This window comes from Ambystoma mexicanum, chromosome 2p, assembly GCF_040938575.1.
Source record: "Ambystoma mexicanum isolate Mex_15411 chromosome 2p, UKY_AmexF1_1, whole genome shotgun sequence".
Classification (NCBI taxonomy): Eukaryota; Metazoa; Chordata; class Amphibia; order Caudata; family Ambystomatidae; genus Ambystoma; species Ambystoma mexicanum.
The window spans coordinates 930,926,836-930,941,874 of NC_090923.1; the positions used below are offsets into that span (position 1 = coordinate 930,926,836).

Genomic DNA, 15,039 nt, shown 5'->3' on the forward strand with positions numbered 1-15,039 from the left:
TGAGGGAGTGGTTGCAGAAATTGGCAAAAGCAGGGTTAAGAGAGATGTCCTTAATAGCTCTAGAAGAGCAAGGGTGCACCGCTTTGGATGAGACCTTCATAGAGCAGACCACTTTAGAGACCTCATTGGGTTTTATGGGCAGGAGGGAGGAAAGAGCGGGTGGTGGAGGCAGGGGAAGCCAAGGGAGGCTGGAGAGCTGAAGCAGGATTGGAGGTGGTGGGTGGTGGAGAGTGAGGATAGGATGTCCTGAGTTTTAGATGAGAAATGGGAGGCCAGAGCGGTCCAGAGGGCCTGGGAAGGAGGGAAAGGGGTGTAAACTGCAGATGGATTTGCAAGTTACTTGCAGATTTTGAAAAGTTCTGCTGTGTTGTTAATTGCCCCAGAAATGCTGACTTTGTTATGGGCCCTCTTCTTGAAGCAGATAGAAAAACAATATTTTAGGAGCAGGCGACAGGCCAGTTTCAGAGGATGAACCCAAGGTGTGCCACTTCTGTTCAGCATTTCTGCACCTGCATTTTGGGGATGCTAGATCCGAGTCATACCAGCTTTTGCTCTTCAGGCCGATCCTCATGACGGGGGCATGGATGTCAAGGTTGTTGAAGATGGGGAGGTGAAGGTTAGCAAGGACAGACTCTGAGGGGGAGTCAGAAGCAGGGAAGGGAGGGGGATGAACATGGAAGCAAAGCAGCGACTGACACTCACTTTATCGGTCGAATGACAGCGAAGGAGGCTGGCAGTGCAGGGGGAGGATCAGACAGAGGGGCAAAGGGCTTCAAGCAGGAGGAGAGGAGAGTGTGGTCCAACCAGGAGAGGGCATGGTGGCCGGTTTGGAGAAAGAGCCGTCTCCAGAGATGACGGCATCCAGAGTGTCCGGCTGAGTGGGTTGGAACCAGAAGGAAGAACAGTGCAAGAGAGGGAGTAACAGAGGTAGCAGAAATGTCACGTGGCTGTTTCAGAGGAGTAGAGGTGGATTTTGAAGTCCCTGAGGAGGAGGAGTTTGCAAGAAGAGGTCAAGAGTGAGGTTAGGTCAGCCCATTCAGATGGGAAGGAAGAGAAGGGGCAGGGGGCGTGTAGATGGTAGCGAAGGTGAGCTAGAGAGTAGGAGATACTCCGAGTCTGCAGCCGAGGCATTCGAAGGAGGAGTAAGATTGAGTAGGTGTAATGGACGCGCTTTGGGAAAATCGGGGCCACTCTACCTCCGTGCTGGTTGGGCGGTGTAAAGGGGAGTGTTAAGAGCTGTGACAGAGCGAACATTGAACCACGTCTCAGCAAGGGCGAGGAGGTCGAGGTTAAAGTCTTCAAGAAGCAGATGGATGTCAGAGGTGTGTTTGACAGCAGAGTGAGTGTTCAGAGTAGCTAAGTGAAGCTGCTTACCACTTTTTGAAAGTTTTCTGAGGGGAACAGGGGCGTGGTACTCCTGTCGGTGGTGGTGGAGAGGTGAGAGGAAGGAGTAGCAGGTGAAGGGAGAAAGTTAATGCTAGGGTGCAGGCGCTGATCGAGGGTAAGAATATGTTGAGAATCTTGGGCCATGATAGTGCCATAGTGATAGACATTAATGATGCACCTTGAGGATGAGAAGTATGCCTAGAGTAATTAATGGGTGGGAGGAGAAAGAGGTGAGCGTGGAGACCAGATTGGGGAGGGGGGGTCCATAGGTCGAGTGGGGGACACAGAAAAGAGGATGTCAGTAATAGTCTGCCTGGAAGTGGCATTGACGTAGGTGCCAGCAAAAGGTAGGCCTGGGTTAGAGGCCAGGAGTGCTTTTTTGAGCTTTTGTATTCCAGCCTTGAGAGAAAGGATAGGTGATGGGAGTAGCATTTAGAATAGATGGGGGGGGTAGAGTGCCATGGGAGTGGCAGAGGAGGGAGACAGACAGGGGAGCCACACACCTATTATCAGATATCTAGATACAATTCATTGTGTGGTGTGCGCTCTACATAAAAACCATTATGAATATTATTACAATATTAAATATTTATTTGCTCTCTTCGATTAATGTCTTCATTAAAATATCTCTCCATTTTGTCAGAATTGTTCTACCTGTTTAATATTTCTCTTGTTAGCTGGTCCATATCTTGATGGTTTTCATCCTCGATGGCGCCTGTGTTTACCTAACGACTGGTACTGTCCACCAATGGCAGGTGCTGTTCCTTAATTGTGGGAGTAACTCGCTTTATGGGCAGGTGGGAGGCAGAAGTGCATTCTCTTTGAAGATGCAGTATAATCAATTTGAGAATGGTTGTTCACCATTGTGTCTAGATTGGGGCAACCACACTCCAAGGTGGTTGCAATCAGTTTGATGGTGGGGGCTACTCCTATGGTCATTGGGTGGTGTGGTCACCCAGGTTCTGAGTGCAGTCTCTCAATATCAGTTGTGATGTTAATTTTCTATGACTGACGTGTTTATTGGACCAGTGGATGTTCTATATGCAATGATCTTGCACCTCACCCAGCAACCGACCTTGTGAAGGGCAGTCATCACACTAAAGAAATGTTCTAGATGCTTTGTCTATCGGAACAGCTGTTCATCTTACAGTCTTTGCTTGCAAAGCTCCTTATTCCAATATTTCGTCTCCCTCTAGGAGCTGCGAGAGAGGGTTCTGCGAGGGAAGTACCGCGTCCCATTCTACATGTCCACAGACTGCGAGAACATCTTGCGAAGGTTCCTGGTCCTTAATCCAACCAAGCGGTGCACTCTGGAGGTAAGTAGATACCCCAACACTCTTCTGCCAACTATAATAGCCATTCCTCCTTTTCTTTTATTTTCTTCTTACTTTCCTTTCATATCCTTTCTTTTATTCTTTCTGTTTTCCTTCTTTGCCCTCATTTCTAATGTGTTATTATCTCTTCTGCTCTCTCCTGATACACCCTCCCTTTTCAGTTAATGGCTTTGTCTGCTCTCCTTTCCTTCCTCAATCTGTGTTTTTACTTCCTTCATTGTTTCCCACTACCCCCACAATTCTTGGTTGAAATTTGTCTTCAGTCGCGCTCTTCCTCATTCTCCTTTCTCTCTTTACACCCCCTTTTTAGAAGGCGCGGCACCCAATTACAATAATATTTCTGATTATACCCTGCTGGTGTCACTTGGCATTGTCTTCCAAAGGGCTGCAATTATCATAATCAGCCCCTGTCGTTAATTACACAGCAAGAATATGGCTACCGGTCCTTGTGTTGTGGGAGCAGCCCAGACACAATCAACGTGCAGTGTGAGATCCTTTTTTTTTTTTTGGTAGGTAGAATTTGTGTAAGTAGGAAAGTTGTGGCTTGGTCAATTTTCTGAACCCTCTAGGGCTCCGGAGGGAACTTTGTTGAGGTCCGTGCAGGAAGATCACAGAACGTTTGTTGTTTCCATGGTAACTTGGAGCGCTTAGGATGTGAAGTAGCATATATATATATATGTGTGTGTGTGTGTGCGTGCGTGTGTATATATATATATATATATATATATATATATTTTAGCTGACTGGTCGGGGTTGCTCAGTGTAGCCGGCATTGCTTTCCATGTGCTGCAGATTTTTTTTGTCTTTAAGTAGTATTGCAAAATCCACTCAAGTGAAATCTGTAATGCTAGCGTATGGCCTCTATAATAACAATTGTTCTCACTTTCAGCGTAGATGGATCACTCTTACCGGAGAGCGCTGTCTGCAGAAGATGGGTCCTGGCCCTGACACTGCCCCTGTTTGAGTGGTTTCTCAGCAGGTTTTTTTTTTCTCTGTCAAGTTTTACATCTTTTATAGATTGGCTTTGCCAGGAAATGTGTCTCCAGGCTCTGTGCAGTTACGGAAAAATCATAAGCCTGAAATAAATGGCGTAGCCTGGTACGTGACTTAACGTTGGTTCTGGACCACTGTGGTGACGTCAGATGGCCTATGCTCACACCCAGCGCGGTTTTAGATTTTACAGCATGGTGAACCCGATTCAACCTTTCTTCCTGGTTTTTTGTGTCCTCTGGTCCTGAATACAGGTCACACTGGTCAAACATGTAGTTAAAGCCCTTTGTCTTTGTCAGGGTGGGTTGGCAAAATACCACAGGGGCTCCAGGAAGGACGCTAGAAAGGATAAGGGCAGTTACACGACCAATGTCAGTGGGCTAACTGAGAGTCTGAGGTCTAAATATGGCAATGCTGGTCTTCTCAAGATTCTCAAGTCTAATTGTGCAGGGGTTTGGCACCTGGATCGCTTCTAACCGGAAGTTTCTTCAACTCTGTAACCTGCCACGCTAGATATTGATCTGCTAATTGTCACACCAGATAATCGGTGTCTGATCTGTGCCGCCCTCCATGGCTAACGCCAATAACTTCCAACTCCTGTACCAGCAAGTATTTCTCCCTCCCTTGCCAAGCGGGTTTGCCAGGCTCTGATCGTGCTGCACTCCAGTTAAAGGGCTAACCGTGGGCCAAGGTATAGCTCCCAGTGAGCTCTGCCTTCTCTCCCACAAGTCTTTCAAGACTGGCCTCTCCCAGGTTCAGAGCTACAGTTCCCAGCATGGTCTGCTTTCTCAAGCTTTGTCTCTCGCTATGCTCTTCCCCATAACCTAAAGATCTCATCAGATTTAAAGGGATGTAGTGTCCTTTTTTCTTTCCTCCACTTTATCCCGGTGCTCTCCAGCTCCCCGTCTTATTCTTTCAATCTCTACTCTACGTTTAATGAGGCTTGGTGCCATGTTTTCATGATCGGGTTATGTTGAGATGGGTCCTTGCAGGTTTTCCTTGAGCCACTCGAAGGCTTCTCGTCTTTTCCCACTCCTGCTTGTGGCCTAAATCCCAGGCCCTACTCACCCTAGTCCCTCATCTTCCCTGCCCTTCATGAGTCTGCCTTTTGTTTTTTCCCTATCCTTCAGTATGGCTCCTCCATGCCTGCCTTTGGGCTTGCCCACTTTGTCCTCAGCAGCAAGTGGGGAAGTGGTTAGACAACAGTGTCCAGTCTCCATCTCTCCTGTTATAGGGGGAAACGGATGTGAGCCAATTTTCCCCCTTTTTAAAAGCAGTATTTCCAAACCTTTTTCCCCACACCCTTTTTTACACATTTCGGCCATCCCCTGCCAATTGCAGCGTGGACCCACAAGGCTCCAATTCAAGCCAATGCAACCATGGTAAATGCCCCACGGCTTTGGCAACATGGCCTGCATTTGCGTTTAAAAACCTTCTTTTGCCTTCTTACACCGGGTGTTTGTCATTTAATGAGCCAAGCAGTTGCACTCGACAAGCAGACACCTGTCAAAGTTCTTCATAGGTGACCATGTATCCATCATTCATTGGAGTACTGCGGTGTTCCATGAGTTGGGGGGATCTTGCTTGGATCACTCCTTTTAGGGGGCAGGTGTTGTGGTAGGTGAACCTGCACAGTGTTGTGAGGGCTGGAATAAGCCGTGGCCGTTAGGGGCTCCCCCCGTCTACCGCCTCTAGGAAGCACATTGCACCATAGGTGGGCATCCCTGGCACTCGGAGACCCTGCAGGCCCCAAAGGAGGGACATACAATGTGATGGTGGTCATTTTGCTGCATAGCCTCACCTTTTTTCTTATTGCCTATGACAGTTATTCAAAACTTTGAAATTACCCGATCTTGTAGCAAATGTTGTTTCCTTCAGCATCTACTAATAGGTTTGAGAGGAATGTCCAGTGTCAAGGAGTGGCTGTACATAGGCAATAGTATGGCATGACAAGACATTAGTTTGCTGTTGGGCAAGATCCTTTCAATTTTCAGTTTCTTGTGCTGCAGAAGAATGTTGTCTGCAACAGTAGTGGAATATTTTTGGGGAGTGCACATGTGGGTTTCACAGTTACTGAAAACAATAGATGTATTGAGCTCTGCATGCAAAGCTAGTTTTCCTGATGTCTCTTCCAAGGTTGTATACTAATTGACCTTTTCACAATTGACCTCGGGAGAATTGACCTAATTTAGAAGGTCAATTAGGACATATTTGCTGGGGAAACCCCCCGCAACGCCCCACCCAATCCCGTTATATTATTTATAATACAACACCAACCCAATACATATATACAATAACTAACATAATATAAAGGTCAATTGTGCAGAAGGTCAATTGTAAAAGGTCAATTTGGGTAATACCCTCTTCCAAAGCCCCCCCTAATGTTCTTAACACGCAGTCTGAAATGCAGACCAATGGAGATCTATTTTTCCAACCTGGGAAGCGCCCTTAGTTCCCCCTTTGAATGAGGACATCTTACTAGTCCCTTTTTGTTGAGGGATACCTTTGGGGCCCCAAGAAGAGGACCTTGTCATCCAGTCGGTGGAACGTGGTCTATTTCCATGTCTCAGTAGATCCCCCTTGTCTCTAACTCGGCTATGCCTGGATTTTCTCTGCTGCCAGCTGTCTCACCAGTGACTATCGCAGAAATAAGGTGAATCACATCGAAATGCTCGCTCAGCTCATGGGTTCCTTGGCTTTTAGAATTAGATCTGGTTGGTTTGTAGAGGGAAACAGCCCATTACAACAGAAGAAAGGTTCATACAGGGAAGGGGCGCTCGGTACCTGGCTGACCCAACCTACGCTAGCACAGCAGAGTTGTCCTTTACCTCTGGGGCGTGGAGAAAGTATCCAGTGGGAGGCCTCCACTCTGTATGGCTATACCTACCTAGGGCAGAAACGCTGCTCAAATGCATCGGTGGGTAACCAGAGACCCTCTTGGCACTGCCTGCATTGCCTAACATCATTTGCTTTCTTCACAATCCCATTGCTTTGTTTCATCATCCAAACTTTTTACTCTTTTCACACAGTTGCAATATGACTTTCTTTCTACAGCCATTGCAATGAATGTTTCATTTTGATAAGTAACATTATATTTTGTTTCAACTAAATTTTAAAAATTATACAATTAAAAATTCCAAGATGGCGGCGCGCATAGGAGGACGTGTTTGACCGTCTCTCCCCCTCAGGCAGTGCCAAATAAGCAACTAATGTATGCAGATCGGGCAAGCCAGTGCCCAAACAACATGATATTTTCTGGTGTGCCGCTACCGGACTGAAGCTCACGGCGCAGGAACCCCCACCCCGAAGAACAAAAACGGAGAGGGAAGCCCAGCTCCGCGGCATGCAATCGGATCCGGTGGAGGAGGATCGTCTCGTTGGTCAGCAACCCCAGGTGCGGCGCTGATAGTCATGCCGGGGGTGAGCGGGAGGAGGGTCCGCAAGGGCTTGAGGAGGCTTCGGGGGGGGGGACCCGGCAGAGGTGCGGGGGTCTGCAGGTGGACAGTGCCCTGGGGTGAGGGTGCTCGGGCTGTATGGTGGACGCACTCGGAATGGTGAGCCCCAGCGGGTGAGGAAGACTGTGCGGCTGCCGACGTGGGAGTGCTGGCTTGGGGTCCGCCTGCGGTCCCGGGTCGGCTTCCCTCCCACCCCCCTCCCGGGCTGTGCGGCCCGGACTCAACGGGGCAGAAGTACTAGGCGGGCCCGCTCACTGGCCTCAGCCCCCCTACCAGCTGGAGAAATGACGCAGAGTTTTCCTGGCGGCTATGCCCCGGGAGGAGACGACACTGCGGCCTTCCGGCCCTCCCTCACCGGCAAGAAGGCACGGTTTCCTAACAGAGTGTGTGGGCGACACCCTCCCCCCTAGGAAGCAGAGCTATACGGGGTAGGTGGCAAAGGCAAAATACCCCTCAAGGCCCCGGAACAGCGTGCATCTCCACGAACATTTCCCTAACATCCAGCCAGAATATTCGTGAAGGGTGGGGGTTTGGTGGAGGTGCAGTTGGACATTTCCCATAACAGAAGATTGAGTACAACCTGGCACAGTGCTCGGAGTGCTGGGGCACCGAATGTTGGAGAAGGGCCATGCCCCACACTCTGAGCACCCACGGTAGACCACCCCAGGGAAGGAGCTGCTCTGCACAGTGGTCCTGATAGTACGGGGGCTGGGTCCCTTCCGCTTGCATCCATCTCAGCCAAATCCTCCTGCATATAAGAGGAAACATTAATGTCCAATTCGAGGACGAAATCAGCGGTGCACTCCTCATCAGAGAAAACAAGGCAGAAACTTAAGGCAGCTTTTTGGGTGCATGGGGGGACCATGCCCTTAGTGTGGACAATCCCCCGAGCCCCCCAAATAATCACAACTCACTTCAAAGGAACATGGAGGGGGGAGGGATGAACAAGGAAGAAATGCAGAGCTGCTTCAAATAACTCTAAGCGCATCTAATTGGTTCAATGCAGGAACAATTCCAGATCTTGAGGAATGAAATAAAAGATACTATCCGAGAAATAAAGCAGGATGTAGCCAAATTAGAGGAAAGAACCGACACAGTGGAGAGGAAACTGCAGCAAGTTGAAGAGGCTGGTAAAACGGAGGAAACGCTAAATATGATTGCTCAAGCGACCATGTATCTCGAACAGCAGTGCAAAGATTTAGAAAACAGATTGAGGCGCTCAAACATCCGAATTAAAAATATACCAGAATCGACTGAAGAAGTAGACCTCAAGGCGACGGTGATGGAACTACTCACAGAGATCCTGGCAGAGGAAGAGGCACCAAAGGTGGGAATAGACAGACTTCACAGAGTGGGCCCGAGGAGAGCGAACGAACCGGGAAGGAGACTCCGTGATGTGATAGTAGCGGTAACCTCCTACGCACAAAAGGAGCAAATACTTAGGAAGGCCAGGCAAGCCTCCCTGGTGAGGCTAAATGGCCAGGCAATACAGTTCTATCAAGACCTGGCACAGTCCACCCTTTTAAAGCGACAGAAGATGGGCCCGGTGGTCCGCCATTTGACGTCAGCCCAGGTAATATATAGGTGGACATTCCCATTCGGCCTCCTGTTCATCTGGGAGGGATCTCAACATAGGATCACAACCTGCGAAGAAGGCGAGAGGATCCTGGGAATTTCGAATGAGGCGGCTGATCACCCTACGTCTCAGAGAAAGACTCGGGGCCCGAACCAACAGGAGGGATGGTCGACAGTCCGGAAAAAAGGCAGAGAGAGGAGATCTAAGTAGAAAAGGTGGCATACCAAAGTCCCTCTGAAGAAGAAGGGAGTACGTGGACTACATCTTAATTGGCACTCAGAGGCAATTGCAGAGAGAGACTTGCCCGATCAGTCATTAGCTGGCCGGGGGAGGCTCAGAAAACCATTAATGGAATCTATAGTGGGGTTTAGTATCCCCCACGACGAGTTTAAGTGGGGAAATATGGATCGGGAGCACTGGACACTTCGTACCAGGGCAATTAGTCACCCGATCTTGACCTCATGTGTTCAAAGGGGGCGAAAGTGGGGAGGGTATCTGGGAATGGGCCTGCGAGATGGCACGAGAACAGGACGAAGGATACACCGCAGGAGTTATCAAGGAGCATTATTGTTAATCTCCCGATGGCCAGTGGAAAAACGGCCCTGGTGACGGTACTACCGCAGAATGTTAGGGGCATGAACACCCCCATGAAAAGGGCTAAACTGGAAAGACAAGCCTGGAAGCAAAAGGCATATATCTTATTATATCAAGAGATACATATAAAAAGGAGTGAGCGGACTCGAATCAGGATAAAAGGGGTGAAACATTTTTCAGGCTAATGCGGAGGCAAAGCAGGCCGGGGTCATGGTGGTAGTGAAGGACACCCTGAAAGCACAGATCCACAACCATAAAGCGGACAAAGAGGGGAGATATGTGTTCCTGAATATCACGTCGGAGGGGAGGCGGTTTACCCTCGCATCCGTCTACGCTCTGAGCGTGGGGCAGGATTCCTTTCTTCGGGGCATGCTAGGAGTGCTTGAAGAGTTTGCGACAGGAGACATTATACTGGGGGGCGGCCTAAACCTTGCATGGACCCCACCCTAGATAGGAGCACCACTTCCTACACTGACTCGAGAGCGCCCTCAAAAGCATTGAAGAAAGCGTTGGAAACTCTCTCCCTGCACGACATATGGAGAATTAAGCACGGGGCCAGACAAGGATTCACACACTACTCCCACGTGTACTCATCACTTTCAAGAATAGACTACATATGGGCATCTGCCAATCTGATTGGGAAAGTTAAGGAAGTGGAGGTGGGCCATATCACCCTCTCAGATCATGCCCCAATTACGGCGTCCCTGACTCTCAAGAACAAGAGAGACTGTGTGTGGTCCTGGCGATTCCCGGCCGAACTGTTATAGGACACTACACTGGTCGAGGAAATTCAGGAGAAAATCGACATGTACTTCCTTGAAAATGACACCGGGGAGAACCCGCAAGAAATGGTGTGGGACGCATTCAAAACGGTCCTGAGGGGCGAATTAATTGCACTGAAAACAAGGAGGGAGAGACAATTGGCACGGTGGGAGCAAGATCTGGAGCCGCGACTACAGGAAGCGCAGAAAGAGGCAGCATCCGTCCCCAGCAGGACAAAGAATTGAGCGGTGCAGCATATCCAGGGGCAGCTGGATTTATTACAAACCCGCAAAATTGAGAAGTCGCTTCTGAAGACGGAACAAAGGTATTACGCACTTGCCAACAAGGCGGATAAGTTATTGGCCAGGCAATTCAGGGAGACGACAAGAGAGCAATTAAGGCACTGGTGGACCCAGAGGGCAATCGGAAAACCACTGATGGTGAAATGTGCGGGATCATGAGAACATTCTTTCAGCACTGGTAACCCTAATGAGGGAGAACAGAAGGCGTATCTACCGAGTGTTACATTGCCTCAAATACTGGAGGAAGTCCGAGAGGCGCTTGACCGAGATATTGACCCAGAGGAAGTTTAACAGGCCATTAGGCAACTCCCTAAGGACAAAGTTCCGAGCCCGGGTGGGTATACTGAGGCCTTCTATAAGAAATTCCGAGCGTCTCTGGTCCCTAAACTCACGGCTCAACACCTTCAAAGCTAGAGGGACTACCACCCCTTCCAAGAACGAGGCAAAAGTAGTGCTCTTTCCTAAACCGGATAAAGACCCCATTCTACCAGGATCCTATAGACCAATCCCATTGATCAATGTGGATGCGAAACTTTACACTAAGGTCCTTGCCAATAGATTGACTCTGCATCTCGCATCCTTAGTGGATGCGGATCAAGCAGGCTTCATCCCCGCAAGACAAACAGCGGACAATACAAAGAGGGTATGCCACATAATAGAAAAGGCAGAGCGCACAAACACCAGGGTGATATTAGTGGCGTTGGACACCGAGAAAGCGTTCGACCGAGTCGAGTGGTCGCAACTTTTTCACACGATGGAACACATGGGGTTTGGGGATTCCTACATAAAGATGATAAAATCCAATTAGAACCGTCCCAGTTTAAGGATCTCAATCTGCTTTTCCCCCCTCCTATATGCCTTGTTCCTAGAATCCCTCTTGGAGAGGATTCGACAGCAACAACAAATTAAAGGTGTTCGAATGGGGGCACTGGAGTATAAAACAATGGCCTTCGCAGATGATATGCTGCTAGCCTTGACAGACCCAACCAACTCATTACCCGCCCTAGTTCGAGAATTGGAGACCTTTGGCGCCATATCAGGACTCAAGATAAACAAAACCAAGTCAGAGATATTGAATTTGAAAGCTGATCCAAATGAAATCTCGAATCTAGCCCAGGAACATGGGATGAAATTGGTACAGAGCAGTATAACCTACCTAGGAATTAGAATCACCCCCACAATAGAGCGCCTATACTCAGCGAATTTCCCTGACCTACTGACTCATGTACAAAACCAATTGTCAAGATGGTCTTCCCTCTCTGCCTCCTGGTGGGACCTATGTCAGTGGTCAAGATGATGGTACTCCCAAAGATACTCTACTACTTTCAGGCTCTCCCGATAGGGCTCCCCAAAACATTCTTCAGGTCCCTGAACAAGATGGAATCCGCATACGTCTGGCAGCACAAGAAACCAAAAGTGGCAATGACCATGATGACAGCGCAAAGGAGTGATGGAGGACTAGCCTTCCCTCACTTCAAAATATACTACGAAGCAGCGCAACTGAGGGTGATCAAGGAGTGGGTAGTGGACTCTCCACAGCCCAAATGGATAATTCAGGACATAGCAGTGGCAGGTGCCCCGCTGTCAAATCTTCTATGGTCCCACCAAAAACAGACACGTGAACACCAAAATAAGCGAGATCATGAAGGCATCAAACGCTTGGGATTCCGCTGTCAAAAGAGGCATTCTGACAACACACCCATCCCCCTTCACCCCCCTGTTTGGTAATCCAGATTTTCCACCGGGGATGGACCGAATTGCATATACCGCTTGGACACAGGCAAGCTCCACCAAAATCTGTGACATGTGCAAAGCTCAGTCATTAAGAACCTTTGGTGAATGTGTCCAGGAACTGGGGATATCAAGCACGGAGTGTGATCGGTACGCTCAGCTAGCCTATCCTCCCCGATTAACAGGGAGGCAGGAACAAGGAATCTTACGAAGTTTGAAGTGTTCATGACAACGGACTCGGGTATGCACAAACTGATTTCAAACTTGTATGCACACTTGAACTCAGAAGGGGAGGAGGTAAAATGGGGCTACATGAGGAGGTGGGAGGGAACGCTGGGGGTCCCGATTTCACAGCCCTACTGGGAAGAGGTATGGGGTAACGTTTCCAAATTGACGAGATCCATTAATCTAAGGGAAATGTGGCAATAAGTACTGCTACAGTGGCACCTGACGCCTGAGAGGTTGCAGTCTGTTCCCTAATGAAAATGGACAATTCTGGCGTGGGTGCCGACAACATGGGGACTGGAGACACATCTGGTGGTCATGCCCGGTCATAGCAGGCTTCTGGGTTGAAGTTAAAGCTCAGGCGGGAAACATGGTATTGGGGATTGAGAACCTAGGGGAAGCAGTGTGGCTAGTGGGACTTTGTGACCCAAAGCAAAGAACATACACTAAAAGTCAGAGGAAAGTGATAATGGTCCTGGTGATAGCAGCATGGCTGACGATAGCTCACTGTTGGGAACAGCAGGCGCCCCCAACACCGCTACAATGGCTTCGGAGGGTATGGCACTTTGTTACGATGGAATGGGTGACCTGTAAAATTCAGGGTTCCCCCGAAAACTCAACAAGACTGGGGTCTGCTCCTTCAATATTTGCAGAGTGACTATATGCTGCAGTGGTATCCCCACAACATTTGTATCCTAAATTTGTTTAACTTTCAGAATATTGCTAGCAACTCAGTCGGAATTTCCTGTTACAGCCGTCTCGGGGTCCATAAGTACATGGGGGGGAGATGGGTGGTGGGAGGGGAAGGGAGGATAAGTTTTAAGGTTAAAGTTGGTTAAATGTTAAAATCAATAAAAAGATTGTTAAAAAAAAAAACAATTATAGAATTCAATCCAGCATTTTAAGGAAGATCTGGTAAAGTAAATGTGAGGCAGCTCTGAGCTCTTTAGGAATCGTTGCAGAATCCAGATACAAAGGGAAGCGTAAGGTGTGTGTACGGCACATATTCCACTGTTTTGGGAAGCTCTGAGCAACCTGTCTGCGATAGTTCACTCTGGGGTCAAACCGATCCCACCATCAACCTCATAACTTGTTCTTAAGAATCTTTTTCCTAAACTTTTCCTCATGGCCTGCTGATCCGTTTGCTTTTAGGGTCCTCCTCTTTCGTGCTGTCCCCACTCTGCTTTCTGCTCACTCTGTTCTGATGTGCTGTCCCTCATCTCCCCTCATCCATCTGGTTTCCCTCGGATGCATTTTCTCCTTTCGTGTCCCCTTTCTATGTCTCTTACCCCTTTTCTCACACACCGCTTACTCTCTGGCCAGTCGCTCACCTCCCTGCCCGACTGTGGGCATCTCGAGCCTTGTGCCTTCTGGCACACCCTAACACTCAATGAGCACTTTTCTTTCCCTGTTAACTGGTTCCATTTTCCTTTTTCAGCAAATAATGAAAGATAAATGGATAAATGTCGGCTATGAAGGGGATGACCTCAAACCCTACAAGGAGCCGGAGGAAGACTTTGGGGACACAAAGCGAATCGGTAACTATGTTCCTCATTCTGTCTTTTGCCGAAGCCCCCCAGAGAAGGGTGTGGAGGGTGGAAGGGTTTCCCTAACACTATAGAGGATATGAACGCAGACTGCAGCTGAGACCCGCTGGACCCATGCGTTCTCTCCTTTCTCTGCCGGATTGTAAGACACACACACTTCCCTTTATCAGCCTCAGGGCTAATGTTAAATACATTTACTACATTTGATTGTGCCTCTTTTTCTGGGACTTTGCGCTTCACTGTTATGCACTGACATATCCTTTTCTCAATGTGTAAGTTGGACTTCTAGGAGAAGGTCCAAAAATATGGTCTGCAACACCAATAATATGCCAATAACACGATCTGTCCCGTCCATGGAATGGAATTGGTGATCATGGCTTGGGGCAATAGCCATAGGTGTGCATCCACGTGGTGTGAGCAACCTCCGTGTCCGCTTTGGCTGCATTCTGCACCTTCAAATAGTTTCAGTCATCGCAAAGGTGTTTTCTTTGCAAGGACGCAGAGGAACATCTGGCCTGGAAAGAGACCCCCCCCCTCCCCAGAGGAATTGATCTATGCCTCTGTGTTGTCCAGTTTGGATGGCAGAAATGCAGTGTATGCCAGGGTGCACCTCTGGTCTAGGTAGTTCTAATTAATGCAGAAGATTCAGTTTAGCTGCCGAATTGAGATGCTCACCCTTTTGGCCTTCATTTTCTGGTCTTGATTGGTCGTCTTAGATCCTTAACAGATCTTAACTCTGTTAGGTGAGTTTCCGAACGTGCATGTTCTTGTGTACAACTAAATAAGTCTGTGACTAGTACTCCAGCTCTGCTGCCTTCAGTCTTGCAGGTTTATGGTCTCTGCTGCACAATGTATATTTTCTGCTTAACGTTACCCACTTGAAGTCAAATATCTTGGTGCCGATGGGGCTTCTCGTATGCCAAAGGTGTAGAAAGGCGGAGGCAACTTGCACGCAGCCAGTAACACCTGCAATTGAACCTTATTTGTAGCCAAGACGTAGACTATGTTGGAGAGGCCTCTTAGGAACAATGTCCAACAGATTGCAGCCAATCTCCAGGAGATAGGTACTGATGAATATAACCTATAGAAGGATCACTCCCATAGATCTTTAAAAAATGCATCTGACCTCTTTCCTAT

General features: G+C 48.5%; 1 protein-coding gene across 3 annotated transcripts in view; it reads left to right on the forward strand.

The window, feature by feature from the left end:
• The window catches only part of MARK4 (microtubule affinity regulating kinase 4), a 612,664-nt gene that overhangs the window by 480,736 nt on the left and 116,889 nt on the right, over nt 1–15,039 (forward strand). For all 3 annotated transcript variants that reach the window (XM_069644669.1, XM_069644670.1, XM_069644671.1), the window contains 2 exons: nt 2,583–2,702; nt 13,794–13,893. In XM_069644669.1, the coding sequence (XP_069500770.1) occupies nt 2,583–2,702; nt 13,794–13,893 (220 nt within the window). The remainder of the gene's footprint in view (nt 1–2,582; nt 2,703–13,793; nt 13,894–15,039) is intronic.